The following is a 15283-nucleotide window of genomic DNA, read 5'->3' as shown; positions in this document are numbered from 1 at the left end:
GTCAATAATAACACAATAACACTGTCAATAATAACACAATAACACTGTCAATAATAACACTGTCAATAATAACACTGTCAATAATAACACAATAACACTGTCAATAATAACACTGTCAATTATAACACAATAACACTGTCAATAATAACACTGTCAATAATAACACAATAACACTGTCAATAATAACACAATAACACTGTCAATTATAACACAATAACACTGTAAATTATAACACTGTCAATAATAACACAATAACACTGTCAATAATAACACTGTCAATAATAACACAATAACACTGTCAATTATAACACTGTCAATAATAACACAATAACACTGTCAGTAATAACACAATAACACTGTCAATTATAACACAATAACACTGCCAATTATAACACAATAACACTGTCAATTATAACAATGTCAATAATAACACAATAACACTGTCAATTATAACACAATAACACTGTCAATTATAACAATGTCAATAATAACACAATAACACTGTCAATTATAACACTGTCAATAATAACACAATAACACTGTCAATAATAACACAATAACACTGTCAATTATAACACAATAACACTGCCAATAATAACACAATAACACTGTCAATAATAACACAATAACACTGTCAGTAATAACACAATAACACTGTCAGTAATAACACAATAACACTGTTAATAATAACACAATAACACTGTCAATAATAACACAATAACACTGTTAATAATAACACAATAACACTGTCAATTATAACACTGTCAGTAACAACACAATAACACTGTTAATAATAACACAATAACACTGTTAATAATAACACAATAACACTGTCAATAATAACACAATAACACTGTCAATAATAACACAATAACACTGTCAATAATAACACAATAACACTGTTAATAATAACACAATAACACTGTCAATAATAACACAATAACACTGTCAATTATAACACTGTCAGTAATAACACAATAACACTGTCAGTAACAACACAATAACACTGTTAATAATAACACAATAACACTGTCAATAATAACACAATAACACTGTCAATTATAACACTGTCAGTAACAACACAATAACACTGTCAGTAACAACACAATAACACTGTTAATAATAACAAAGTATACACAAAGTAGACAAAGTATTTTAAAGAGAAAGTAATAAAACAAGATGGACATTTTGTAAAATGTACAGAATGTATTGTGAATACGACTCAGTGTTATAGACGAGTAGTAAAGAGAATAGTGAGGGGAGCAACAGTAGTATTTATAATAAACACACACAGCAGTGGTGTGTGAGAGTGTATGTGTGTGCTTGTGCTTGTGTGTGTGTGTGTGTGAAGTGGGAATGCAGAGAGTCTGTGCAAATAGTCAAGTGGACGACAGGTACACTACCGTTCAAAAGTTTGGGGTCACATAGAAATGTCCTTTTTTTTAAAACAACGTCAACAGTGAAGAGGCGACTCGGATGCTTAGCTAACACAACGTGCCATTGGAACACAGGAGTGATGGTTGCTGGTAATGGGCCACGGTACGCCTATGTAGATATTCCATTAAAAATCTGCCGTTTCCAGCTACAATAGTCGTTCACAACATTAACAATGTCTACACTGTATTTCTGATCAATTTGAGGTTATTTTAATGGACAAAAAAATGTGGTTTTCTTTAAAAAACAAGGACATTTCTAAGTGACCCCAAACTTCTGAGCGGTAGTGTTTGTGCAGGTGGACAGCCTGCACATACACAGTTACAGTTGTATGGCCTGAAAGGTAGAAACTGTCTCTGAGCCTGTTGGTCCGGGGCCTGATGCTCCAATAGGTTACTTACTATAGCTGTTTCAAGGTCAATACACCACGCCAGAGAAATACTGTTATTGCGTAACATCTTACTGTAGTAATTTAGCTTTTAGTGTGTGTGTGTCTGTCATGTGTTATGACGCTAGTAACAGAGAAGGTAGAAAGGACAGCATATGTGAACTGTGCTTGTGGAGTAGTAGACTCTGGCATAACTGGGAAAGTCTGACACACACACACAATCACACACATTCATGAAGTGGATAATTGTGCATTCCTGTCTTTTCCAAAATACATGTACTGTTGAAGTCGGAAGTTTACATACACTTAGGTTGGAGTCATTAAAACTAGTTTACATACACTTAGGTTGGAGTCATTAAAACTAGTTTACATACACTTAGGTTGGAGTCATTAAAACTAGTTTACATACACTGAGGTTGGAGTCATTAAAACTAGTTTACATACACTTAGGTTGGAGTCATTAAAACTAGTTTACATACACTTAGGTTGGAGTCATTAAAACTAGTTTACATACACTTAGGTTGGAGTCATTAAAACTAGTTTACATACACTTAGGTTGGAGTCATTAAAACTAGTTTACATACACTTAGGTTGGAGTCATTAAAACTAGTTTACATACACTTAGGTTGGAGTCATTAAAACTAGTTTACATACACTTAGGTTGGAGTCATTAAAACTAGTTTACATACACTTAGGTTGGAGTCATTAAAACTAGTTTACATACACTTAGGTTGGAGTCATTAAAACTAGTTTACATACACTTAGGTTGGAGTCATTAAAACTAGTTTACATACACTTAGGTTGGAGTCATTAAAACTAGTTTACATACACTTAGGTTGGAGTCATTAAAACTAGTTTACATACACTTAGGTTGGAGTCATTAAAACTAGTTTACATACACTTAGGTTGGAGTCATTAAAACTAGTTTACATACACTTAGGTTGGAGTCATTAAAACTAGTTTACATACACTTAGGTTGGAGTCATTAAAACTAGTTTACATACACTTAGGTTGGAGTCATTAAAACTAGTTTACATACACTTAGGTTGGAGTCATTAAAACTAGTTTACATACACTTAGGTTGGAGTCATTAAAACTAGTTTACATACACTTAGGTTGGAGTCATTAAAACTAGTTTACATACACTTAGGTTGGAGTCATTAAAACTAGTTTACATACACTTAGGTTGGAGTCATTAAAACTAGTTTACATACACTTAGGTTGGAGTCATTAAAACTAGTTTACATACACTTAGTTTGGAGTCATTAAAACTAGTTTACATACACTTAGGTTGGAGTCATTAAAACTAGTTTACATACACTTAGGTTGGAGTCATTAAAACTAGTTTACATACACTTAGGTTGGAGTCATTAAAACTAGTTTACATACACTTAGTTTGGAGTCATTAAAACTAGTTTACATACACTTAGGTTGGAGTCATTAAAACTAGTTTACATACACTTAGGTTGGAGTCATTAAAACTTCATTTTTCAACCACTCCACACATTTCTTGTTAACAAACTATAGTGTTGGCAAGTCTGTTAGGACATCTACTTTGTGAATGACACAAGTCATTTTTCCAATAATTGTTTATAGACTGATTATTTCTCCTATAATTCACTGTATCACAATTCCAGTGGGTCAGAAGATGACATGCACTCACTTGACTGGGCCTTTAAACAGCTTGGAAAATTCCAGAAAATATCTTTAGTAGCTTCTGATTGGCTAATTAATTTGAGTCAATTGGAGGTGTACCTGTGGATGTATTTCAAGGCCTACCTTCAAACTCAGTGCCTCTTTGCTTGACATCATGTGAAAATCAAAAGAAATCATTCAAGACCTCAGAAGAAAAATTGTAGACCTCCACAAGTCTGGTTAATTCTTGGGAGCAATTTCCAAACGCCTGAAGATACCACGTTCATCTGTACAAACAATATTATGCATGTATAACCACCATGGACCACATAGCCATCATACAGCTTGGGGAAGGAGAAGCGTTCTGTCTCCTAGAGATGAACGTACTTTAGTGCGAAAAGTGCTAATCAATCCAAGAACAACAGCAAAAGACCCTGTGAAGATGCTGGAGGAAACAGGTACAAAAGTATCTATATCCACAGTAAAACGAGTCCTATATCGACATAACCTAAAAGATCGCTCAGCTAGGAGGAAGCCACTGCTCCAAAACCGCCATAAATAAGCCAGGCTACGGTTTGCAACTGCACATTGGGACAAAGATCATACTTTTTGGAGAAATGTCCTCTCGTCAGATGAAACAAAAATAGAACTGTTTGACCATAATGACCATCGTTATGTTTGGAGGAAAAAGGGGGAGGCTTGCAAGAGGAAGAACACCATCCCGACCGTGAAGCACAGGGGTGGTAGCATCATGTTGTGGGGGTGCTTTGCTGCAGGAGGGGCTGGTGCACTTCACAAAATAGATGGCGCCATGAGGATGGAAAAGTATATGGATATATTGAAGCAAAGCTTGGTCGCAAATGGGTCTTCCAAATGGACAATGACCCCAAGCATACTTCCAAAGTTGTGGCAAAATGGCTTAAGGACAACAAAGTCAAGATATTTGAGTGGCCATCACAAAGCCCTGACCTCAATCTCATACAAAATTTGTGGGAAGAACTGAAAAAGCGTGTGCGAGCAAGGAGGCCTACAAACCTGACTCGGTTACTTACACCAGTTCTGTCAGGAGTAATTGGCCAAAATGCACCCAACGTATTGTGGGAAGCTTGTGGAAGGCTACACGTAACCTTTGACCCAAGTTAAACAATTTAAAGGCAATGCTACCAAATACTAATTGAGTGTGTGTAAACTTCTGACCCACTGGGAATGTGATGAAAGAAATAAAAGCTTAAATAAATCCTTCTCTCTACCATTATTCTGACATGTCACATTCTTAAAATAAAGTGGTGATCCTAACTGACCTAAAACAGGGAATTTTTTAATAGGATTAAATGTCAGGAATTGTGAAAAACTGAGTTTAAATGTATTTGGCTAAGGTGTATGTAAACTTCCCGACTTCAACTGTAGGTCACAGTTCATCTCAGAGCTGACTAAGGAATGTAGTAACATATGGTCACTTGTATGCGTTTATCCAACTCTACTATGTTGATTCCTCAATAGAGGAACGTGTTATTTGACAAGACAATAAGCGTTTTTGTAACCCTGTGTTAAGACTACTTTTTCGTATTCAGACTGTTAGTAGAAACACACTGCGATTTCAGACGTTTGAAAAGATGCTTTGCGAACTATAACATTCCTTTCTCCGGGCTCACCAAAAAATCAAACAATTGCCTCAGACAGATGCATATTATAGTTCTTAAACTTGGCATTATTACAAACTTCACTATGAAATGCAAAAGTAACACAAGGTTACAATACCACTACCACTATCATTCGCCAGTAAAAGGAAACTTTAACTTCCTAAAGTGTTTAATTTATGGATAATCAGCGCCTAAAATGTCATTATAACTCACCTATTATAAACCCGGTCAGGAAAAACGACGTTATAACGATGAGCCAACATATCCACTGCACGAGCCTGCTTTCGGTTTTCATTGTCCCGCTTGGTAACACTCCGAAACACCGAACGCATTCAACAAGATAATGGAGTGCTTGTGTGTGAAAAGCAAAGAGAGAGAAAGAGAGAGAGAGAGAGAGAGAGAGAGGAGGGGGGGGGGGACAGTCAAAAGTGTCCAAGAGAGAATATACAGAGCGAGAGTAGAAAGGGGTGGAGGAGAGTGGAGTTTACTGCAGTAGGCCTATATCTACAACTATAAATGACATTTTCAGCTTAATTGTCACATAATTACCTCGTTTGTCTGAGTTTCTCGTAGTTTATATAAATAGTTCTGTGACATTTTCCCACACTCTTGTGCAGCCTGCGGTCGCGCTTGACCCTTGCGCCCAGTCCGGCCTCTGCGCAGCTCCAGGACAGCTGCGTGCAGCCTGTGCCTCTTTCATGCGGTGGGCTCGAGCGTGAAGCTCTGGAATGTGCGCTGGGGAAACGTTCCAAGAGTGACACTCCGTCAGCAGCAGGCACAGACCTGATTCAGACTTCTGCCTGCCTATCCTAACGTAGCAGTCGTAAAATTACACAGGTAAGTAGTAGGTGCAACGGTGCCTGCCTGTAGTATGTGTGCGCACAATTGCCTCTGCAAAAAGGTATCGACCTTCATGGCACAGGTCTGAGTAGGGTATATATAAGCCTGTAGACTCGTGCACAGTTTCTGGTTCAAGCCCCGCCATAGCTGTACACTCATGCTAGTGATTTATAGTGGTGATTGTGAACAACAGATAAAAATGACACTCTCAATTTATTTTTGGGTGCGATTGGTGGCAATCTATCTTCTAAATTGCAGTGGGGGGTTATAGCCACAGTGAGGCACTAGTAGCCTATTGCCTAAACTAGACCTAACCCATTTTTCAAAAGCAGGCAAGGGCGGAACAGAGGAGAGGGCTCGAGCAAAAACAATTGAGATTCTCCCACTGTCTTATTGCAGACTCCTATAATGAAGAAACTTTCCTATTTTGCTGTCTCTTAAAATGTATATTTGACCAAAAAAATGGTGATAATTACATAAGGTTCAGGATAGCAGCACTGTCATATAATAACTGTTAGATCTTTAATGTTTACAATTCAATAGGCTATATCCTCTTCTAGGCTTTTCTGTCTGTGTTTTATCTAGGCTAGTCATCATTCATTTGGGAGGCTACGTTGTTACCTATAGGTTACTCTCTCGGGGAGGGGGAGGGGCAAATGTCCAGGCCCGGACGTTGCCCTCCCTGCTCTACAATAACCTACCGTTTTTTTCATGTTGCTTTCACCGCAGACACAACAGCGGAGACTGAAGAACCGTGGAAAACTACCCACACGACCATGGAGTGCCGTGGCGCCCTCACCCGTTAGAAAAAGAGAAAGACGGGTGAGAAAGAGAGAGAGAGGGGAGGAGGAGAAAACGACCAGCCGGTTCGCCGGTGCTAAAACACTCCACGCTGTGCGCAAGGACACCGGGACAGAAATGCCCCCCAAAGACATGCGAGACATTAGAGTGCCAGTTTATCGGGAGTGATCCGCAAAGAGACGGGTTTGTGTCACTCACTGGTAGGAGGAGATTCGGAGTCAAACAAAAGGGATTTGATTTTCCATAAGCTCCCAAACTGGAAAACTTGGCGGCGGTCGGTGAGGCTGAAACATGGCTTTGTCAGTGCGGAGTTGGGTCGCGAACGAGGGAGGAAAACACTTGGTTCTGGTAAGAATAGTACAACCTAATCCCGAGACAAAACTTTTATTACAGTATTACACTGTTATGACATGTTTTTACTATTGCAAAGAAAAGTAACTGAGTGGAGCTGTTGCAATTTACTATCTCGATCCTAACTGGAAATTAGAACTAACTAACACTTGAACAGAGTGCTGTGGTCATTGGATGTTGTCATCATCAATCATTATCAATAATCATATTCATCATAATCATCTTCATCACCACCACTGACATCTTGTTTGTGTGTGTGTGTGCGCATGTGTGTGTGTGTGTTAGGTGCTGTGGCTGGGTGCTAACACCTTGCTGTTTATGAGGACGTTCCTATTGTACTACTGTGGGCAGCAGTACCACTACCTCCATCAGATGCTCGGGGTAAGACACCAGTCCAGCTCACTGCTATTGTACTGTGATCACAGAACAGAATGTATGGCGGGGATCATCAACTAGATACAGCTTCTTGAGTGGATGGTCGGGGGCCGTAACATCATTACAAATCATTTGTAGACTGCAGATAGACTGCAAGAATCCCAAACAGAGATAATATTTGACTAAAACATAATAATTTCAAACCTTGCTTACATTTGTATATGATCACGTGTCTCTCTATTATGCGTGGGAACACTTGGGAACAGGTTACACAAATTAAAATCACCTGGAGCTGATTTCCTGGATTTAAAAAAATATTTTTGCTTAGAAAACTTGGGGGCCAAATAAATCTACAAGTGGGCCAATTTTGTCCCTCGGGCTATCATTTTGGGAACTCCTGGTGTATGGGATGTGTGTATGTACTGTATGTAACACCCATACACACATACGTCTCCTTTATTTAGGGGGCTCCTATTCAGTGATACAGTGCCTTGCGAAAGTATTCGGCCCCCTTGAACTTTGCGACCTTTTGCCACATTTCAGGCTTCAAACATAAAGATATAAAACTGTATATTTTTGTGAAAAATCAACAACAAGTGGGACACAATCATGAAGTGGAACGACATTTATTGGATATTTCAAACTTTTTTAACAAATCAAAAACAGAAAAATTGGGCGTGCAAAATTATTCAGCCCCTTTACTTTCAGTGCAGCAAACTCTCTCCAGAAGTTCAGTGAGGATCTCTGAATGATCCAATGTTGACCTAAATGATTAATGATGATAAATACAATGTTTGAAGCCTGAAATGTGGCAAAAGGTCGCAAAGTTCAAGGGGGCCGAATACTTTCGCAAGGCACTGTATTTATATTAAGACACTGGATGGAGCCCAGCGACTTGGTGACATTCAGTTGACGCTCTGTGAGCATGGTGTATTTGTTGTCACAAGTCACTGTGGGTCGCCGGTTTAGGCCACTAAAACAGCTACTTGTCCTTCACAATCAAACAAGTGCCATTTAAGTGCTTTGAGACATATTTTCTTGACTGTTTGGTCTATTGGCCGCTCACGCTAATATAAAGGTTTTTATTTAAATATAACTCTGATGTTCTTGTTATACTTTGCATACAGTTACCATTCCACAGCTGAACCTGGTCTAAAAGAGCATTAAGGCAGACTGTCAGGATCCTTAGCCCTAGCTCAGTGACACTGGTACCAGTGGTCATAACCTAGGGCCAGGAGATGTTCCTGACTACATGACCTGACCAGGAACAACTCTAGTGCAAAACACATATGGAAGTTCTATCTAAAAGGCAGTAACTCCCCCACACACCTCTGGCAGGCTATCTGTATGAAGTAGGTGAGCCCTTCATACACTTCTCATACTTCAAGAAGGGCAAGTGTGGGCACGCCACTGGTCTCTGAATGAATTCCTGGGTAGCAGCTTTACACACGTGTGAGAGAGAGACAAAGAGAGAGAGAGAGAGAGAGAGAGAGAGAGAGAGAGAGAGAGAGCAATAGAGAGCGAGGCAGAGAGAGAGCCAGAGAGACTGAGGCAGAGACAGGCAGAGAAACTGAGGCAGAGGAACTGAGGCAGAGAGACTGAGAGAGAGAGGCAGAGAAAGAGGCAGAGTGAGAGAGACAGAGAGAGAGGCAGATAGAGAGAAAAACAAAGAACAAACAGCAAAAACACATACATGATCAATTAAACAGTTTAGAGTCAGCTATTAAAGACTACCAGTACCCACTGGATTCTCAAATTACACTGAACAAAAATATAAAGATTTTACTGAGTTACAGTTCATATAAGGATATCAGTCAATTGAAATACATTAATTAGGCCTTAGCCTAGGGATTTCACATGACTGGGAATTCAGATATGCGTCTGTTGGTCACAGATACCTTTAAAAAAAAGGCAGAGGCGTGGATCAGAAAACCAGTCAGTATCTGGTGTGACCACCATTTGCCTCATGCAGCGCGACACATCTCTTTCGCATATAGTTGACTAGGCTGTTGATTGTGGCCTGTGGAATGTTGTCCCACTCCTCCAAAATGGCTGTGTGAAGTTGCTGGATTTTGGCGGGAACTGGAACACGCTGTCGTACACGTTGATCCAGGGCATCACAAACATGCTCAACGGGTGACATGGCTGGTGACTATGCAGGCCATGGAAGAACTGGGACATTTTCAGCTTCCAGGAATTGTGTACAGATCCTTGCAACATGGGGCTGTGCATTATCATGCTGAAACATGAGGTGATGGCGGCAGATGAATGGCACGACAATAGTCCTCAGGATCTCGTCACATTCTCTGGAAACAGCTCTGGTGGTCAGCATGCCAATTGCACGCTCCCTCAAAACTTGAGACATCTGTGGCATTGTGTTGTGGGACAAAACTGCACATTTTAGAGTGGCCTTTATTATTGTCCCCAGCACAAGGTGCATCTGTATAATGATCATGCTGTTTCATCAGCTTCTTGATATGCCACACCTGTCAGGTGAATGGATTATCTTGGCAAAAGATAAATGCTCACTAACAGGGATGTAAACAAATTTGTTCACAACATTTGAGAGAAATAAGCTTTTTGTGCATATGAAACATTTCTGGGATCTTTTATTTCAGCTCATGAAACATGGGACCAGCACTTTACATGTTGCATTTATATTTTTGTTCAGTATGAACTACAGGACAAAATACAAACCCTTCAACCCAAAAAGGCCTGGGGTGTAGATGGTATCCTAAATGATATGATAAAATATCTTCCCCAATACTTGGAACCAAGGACTGATGACCCCAATCCACAAAAGTGGAGACAAATTTGACCCCAATAACTACCGTTGGATATGCGTCACTAACAACTTTGGGAAAATCCTCTGCATGATCATTAACGTTAACAGCAGAAAACAATGTCCTGAGAAAATGTCAAGTTGGCTTTCTACCACATTACCCTACGACAGACCACATACAGTTGAAGTTGGAAGTTTACATACACCTTAGCCAAATACATTTAAGTTTTTCACAATTCCTGACATTTAATCCTAGTAAAAATACCCTGTCTTAGGTCAGTTTGGATCACCACTTTATTTTAAGAATGTGAAATGTCAAAATAATAGTAGAGAGAATGATTTATTTCAGCTTTTATTTCTTTCATCATATTCCCAGTGGGTCAGAAGTTTACATTAGTATTTGGTAGCATTGCCTTTAAATTGTTTAACTTGGGTCAAAGGTTACGTGTAGCCTTCCACAAGCTTCCCACAATACTTTGGGTGAATTTTGGCCCATTCCTCCTGACAGAGCTGGTGTAACTGAGTCAGGTTTGTAGGCCTCCTTGCTCGCCCACACTTTTTCCGTTCTACCCACAAATGTTCTATGGGATTGAGGTCAGGGCTTTGTGATGGCCACACCAATATCTTGACTTTGTTGTCCTTAAGCCATTTTGCCACAACTTTGGAAGTATGCTTGGGTCCATTGTCCATTTGGAAGACCCATATGCAACCAAGCTTTAACTTCCTGACTGATGTTTTGAGATGTTGCTTCAATATATCCACATACTTTTCCATCCTCATGACGCCATCTATTTTGTGAAGTGCACCAGCCCCTCCTGCAGCAAAGCACCCACACAACATGATGCTGCCACCCCCGTGCTTCACGGTTGGGATGGTGTTCTTCCTCTTGCAAGCCTCCCGCTTTTTCCTCCAAACATAACGATGGTCATTATGGCCAAACAGTTCTATTTTTGTTTCATCAGACCAGAGGACATTTCTCCAAAAAGTATGATCTTTGTCCCCATGTGCATTTGCAAACCGTAATCTGACTTTTTTATGGCGGTTTTGGAGCAGTGGCTTCTTCCTTGCTGAGCGGCCTTTCAGGTTATGTCGATATAGGACTTATTTTACTGTGGATATAGATACTTTTGTACCTGTTTCCTCCAGCATCTTCACAGGGTCCTTGTTGTTCTGAGATTGATTAGCACTTTTCGCACTAAAGTACGTTCATCTCTCGGAGACAGAACGCGTCTCCTTCCTGAGCTGTATGATGGCTGCGTGGTCCCATGGTGTTTATACTTGCGTTCTATTGTTTGTACAGATGAACGTGGTACCTTCAGGCATTTGGAAATTGCTCCCAAGGATGAACCAGACTTGTGGAGGTCTACAATTTTTTTTCTGAGATCTTGGCTGATTTCTTTTGATTTTCCCATGATGTCAAGCAAAGCGGCACTGAGTTTGAAGGTAGTCCTTGAAATACATCCACAGGTACACCTCCAATTGACTAAAATTATGTCAATTAGCCTGTCAGAAGCTTCTAAAGCCATGACATTGTTTTCTGGAATTTTCCAAGCTGTTTAAGGGCACAGTCAACTTAGTGTATGTAAACTTCTGACCCACTGGAATTGTGATACAGTGAATTATAAATGAAATAATCTGTCTGTAAACCTTTTGGAAAAATGACTTGTGTCATGCACAAAGTAGATGTCCTAACCGACTTGCCAAAACTATAGTTTGTTAACGAGAAATTTGTGGAGTGGTTGAAAAACTAGTTTTAATGACTCCAACCTAAGTGTATGTAAACTAGTTTTAATGACTCCAACCTAAGTGTATGTAAACTAGTTTTAATGACTCCAACCTAAGTGTATGTATGTAAACTAGTTTTAATGACTCCAACCTAAGTGTATGTAAACTAGTTTTAATGACTCCAACCTAAGTGTATGTAAACTAGTTTTAATGACTCCAACCTAAGTGTATGTAAACTAGTTTTAATGACTCCAACCTAAGTGTATGTAAACTAGTTTTAATGACTCCAACCTAAGTGTATGTAAACTAGTTTTAATGACTCCAACCTAAGTGTATGTAAACTAGTTTTAATGACTCCAACCTAAGTGTATGTAAACTAGTTTTAATGACTCCAACCTAAGTGTATGTAAACTAGTTTTAATGACTCCAACCTAAGTGTATGTAAACTAGTTTTAATGACTCCAACCTAAGTGTATGTAAACTAGTTTTAATGACTCCAACCTAAGTGTATGTAAACTAGTTTTAATGACTCCAACCTAAGTGTATGTAAGCTAGTTTTAATGACTCCAACCTAAGTGTATGTAAACTAGTTTTAATGACTCCAACCTAAGTGTATGTAAACTAGTTTTAATGACTCCAACCTAAGTGTATGTAAACTAGTTTTAATGACTCCAACCTAAGTGTATGTAAACTAGTTTTAATGACTCCAACCTAAGTGTATGTAAACTAGTTTTAATGACTCCAACCTAAGTGTATGTAAACTAGTTTTAATGACTCCAACCTAAGTGTATGTAAACTAGTTTTAATGACTCCAACCTAAGTGTATGTAAACTAGTTTTAATGACTCCAACCTAAGTGTATGTAAACTAGTTTTAATGACTCCAACCTAAGTGTATGTAAACTAGTTTTAATGACTCCAACCTAAGTGTATGTAAACTAGTTTTAATGACTCCAACCTAAGTGTATGTAAACTAGTTTTAATGACTCCAACCTAAGTGTATGTAAACTAGTTTTAATGACTCCAACCTAAGTGTATGTAAACTAGTTTTAATGACTCCAACCTAAGTGTATGTAAACTAGTTTTAATGACTCCAACCTAAGTGTATGTAAACTAGTTTTAATGACTCCAACCTAAGTGTATGTAAACTAGTTTTAATGACTCCAACCTAAGTGTATGTAAACTAGTTTTAATGACTCCAACCTAAGTGTATGTAAACTAGTTTTAATGACTCCAACCTAAGTGTATGTAAACTAGTTTTAATGACTCCAACCTAAGTGTATGTAAACTAGTTTTAATGACTCCAACCTAAGTGTATGTAAACTAGTTTTAATGACTCCAACCTAAGTGTCATGTACTGTCATGTTGTCTTGTCTCTGTCCTTTCCCTTCACCCTGTCTCCCTCTGCTGGTCGTGTTAGGTTACCTTTTCTCCCCCGCTTTCCCCCAGCTGTCCCTTGTCTCCTCTAACTACCCATTCACCCCGTTCCCCACCTGTTCCCTTTTTCCCTCTGATTAGGTCCCTATATCTCTCTCTGTTTCTGCTCCTGTCCTTGTCGGATTCTTGTTTGTTTGTGTCATTCATGCCTGAACCAGACTGTCGTCATGTTTGCTGTAACCTTGTCCTGTCCTGTCAGAATCTGCCGGTCCATCTGAGCCTACCTATGTTTGGTAATTAAAGAAGCTCTGTTTAAGTTGATTCGCTTTTGGGTCCTCATTCACGCACCGTAACAGAAGAATCCGACCAAGAATGGACCCAGCGACTTCGGATCCTCTCCACTCAGCCGTCGAGATCCAGGGAGCGATGCTAGGCAGACACAAGCAGGAATTGTCTGCTGCTCGACATGCCGTTGAGACCCTGGCCACCCAAGTCTCCAACCTCACAGAACAGGTTCACCATCTCCGCCTCGATCCACCGGCCACTTCCAGGGCTTTCGAATCTCCGGAGCCCAGAATCAATAACCCGCCGTGTTACTCTGGGGAGCCCACTGAATGCCGCTCGTTCCTCACCCAGTGTGATATTGTGTTTTCTCTCCAGCCCAACACTTACTCCAGGAGCACTGCTCGTGTCGCCTACGTCATATCTCTCCTTATTGGACGGGCTCGTGAGTGGGGCACGGCAATCTGGGAGGCAAGGGCTGAGTGTATTAACCAGTATCAAGACTTTAAGGAGGAGATGATACGGGTTTTTGATCGATCTGTTTTTGGGGAGGAGGCTTCCAGGGCCCTGTCTTCCCTATGTCAAGGCAATCGATCCATAACAGACTACTCTATTGAGTTTCGCACTCTTGCTGCCTCCAGTGGCTGGAACGAGCCGGCCTTGCTCGCTCGTCTTCTGGAGGGTCTCCGCGCAGAGGTAAAGGATGAGATTCTCTCCCGGGAGGTTCCTTCCAGCGTGGATTCCTTGATTGAACTCGCTATTCGCATTGAGCGACGGGTTGATCTTCGTCACCGAGCTCGTGGAAAGGAGCTCGCGCTCTCCGTCGCCTCCCTCTCCGCATCACTACCATCTTCCTCTGCCGGCTCGGGTGCTGAGCCCATGCAGCTGGGAGGTATCCGCATCTCGACTAAGGAGAGGGAACGGAGAATCACCAACCGCCTCTGTCTCTATTGCGGTTCCGCTGGTCATTTTGTCACTTCATGTCCAGTAAAAGGCCAGAGCTCGTCAGTAAGCGGAGGGCTACTGGTGAGCGCTACTACTCCTGTCTCTCCTTCAAGATCCTGCACTACCTTGTCGGTCCATCTACGCTGGACCGGTTCGTCAGCTTCCTGCAGTGCCTTAATAGACTCTGGGGCGGAGGGCTGTTTTATGGACGAGACCTGGGCTCGGGAACATGACATTCCTCTCAGACAGTTAAAGGAGCCCACGGCCTTGTTCGCCCTGGATGGTAGTCCTCTCCCCAGGATTCAGCGTGAGACGCTACCTTTAACCCTCACTGTTTCTGGTAATCATAGTGAAACCATTTCTTTTTTAATTTTTCGTTCACCTTTTACACCTGTTGTTTTGGGCCATCCCTGGCTAGTTTGTCATAATCCTTCCATTAATTGGTCTAGTAATTCTATCCTCTCCTGGAACGTCTCTTGTCATGTGAAATGTTTAATGTCTGCTATCCCTCCTGTTTCCTCTGTCTCTTCTTCACAGGAGGAGCCTGGTGATTTGACAGGGGTGCCGGAGGAATATCACGATCTGCGCACGGTGTTCAGTCGGTCCAGGGCCACCTCTCTTCCTCCACACCGGTCGTATGATTGTAGTATTGATCTCCTTCCGGGAACCACCCCCCCCCGGGGTAGACTATACTCTCTGTCGGCTCCCGA

At 40.6% G+C, this 15283-nt stretch overlaps 2 protein-coding genes across 7 annotated transcripts in view; one reads left to right on the top strand and one right to left on the bottom strand.

Annotated features, from left to right (window-relative positions):
• naalad2 (N-acetylated alpha-linked acidic dipeptidase 2) overlaps positions 1 to 6010 on the bottom strand; it is a 19350-nt gene extending 13340 nt beyond the window's left edge. For 3 of the 5 annotated variants that reach the window (XM_036965269.2, XM_090223953.1, XM_090223954.1), the window contains exon 1: positions 5311 to 5773. In XM_036965269.2, the coding sequence (XP_036821164.2) occupies positions 5311 to 5392 (82 nt within the window). In that variant the 5' untranslated portion in view covers positions 5393 to 5773. Of the gene's footprint in view, positions 1 to 5310 lie in introns of all 5 variants that reach the window. The other 2 variants (XM_090223952.1, XM_090223955.1) reach the window with 1 other exon arrangement.
• Positions 6011 to 6570: 560 nt separating this feature from the next.
• nox4 (NADPH oxidase 4) overlaps positions 6571 to 15283 on the top strand; it is a 53288-nt gene continuing 44575 nt past the window's right edge. The window contains exons 1-2 of one of the 2 annotated variants that reach the window (XM_036965288.2): positions 6571 to 7086; positions 7375 to 7470. In XM_036965288.2, the coding sequence (XP_036821183.1) occupies positions 7030 to 7086; positions 7375 to 7470 (153 nt within the window). In that variant the 5' untranslated portion in view covers positions 6571 to 7029. The remainder of the gene's footprint in view (positions 7087 to 7374; positions 7471 to 15283) is intronic. The other variant, XM_090223951.1, reaches the window with a different exon arrangement.

The sequence above is a fragment of the Oncorhynchus mykiss genome, chromosome 27 (genome assembly GCF_057628025.1).
Source record: "Oncorhynchus mykiss isolate SJ-2025 chromosome 27, ASM5762802v1, whole genome shotgun sequence".
Lineage (NCBI taxonomy): Eukaryota > Metazoa > Chordata > Actinopteri > Salmoniformes > Salmonidae > Oncorhynchus > Oncorhynchus mykiss.
The sequence above is the reverse complement of the archived record's forward strand: the minus strand, read 5'-3'. Positions and strand labels throughout refer to the sequence as shown.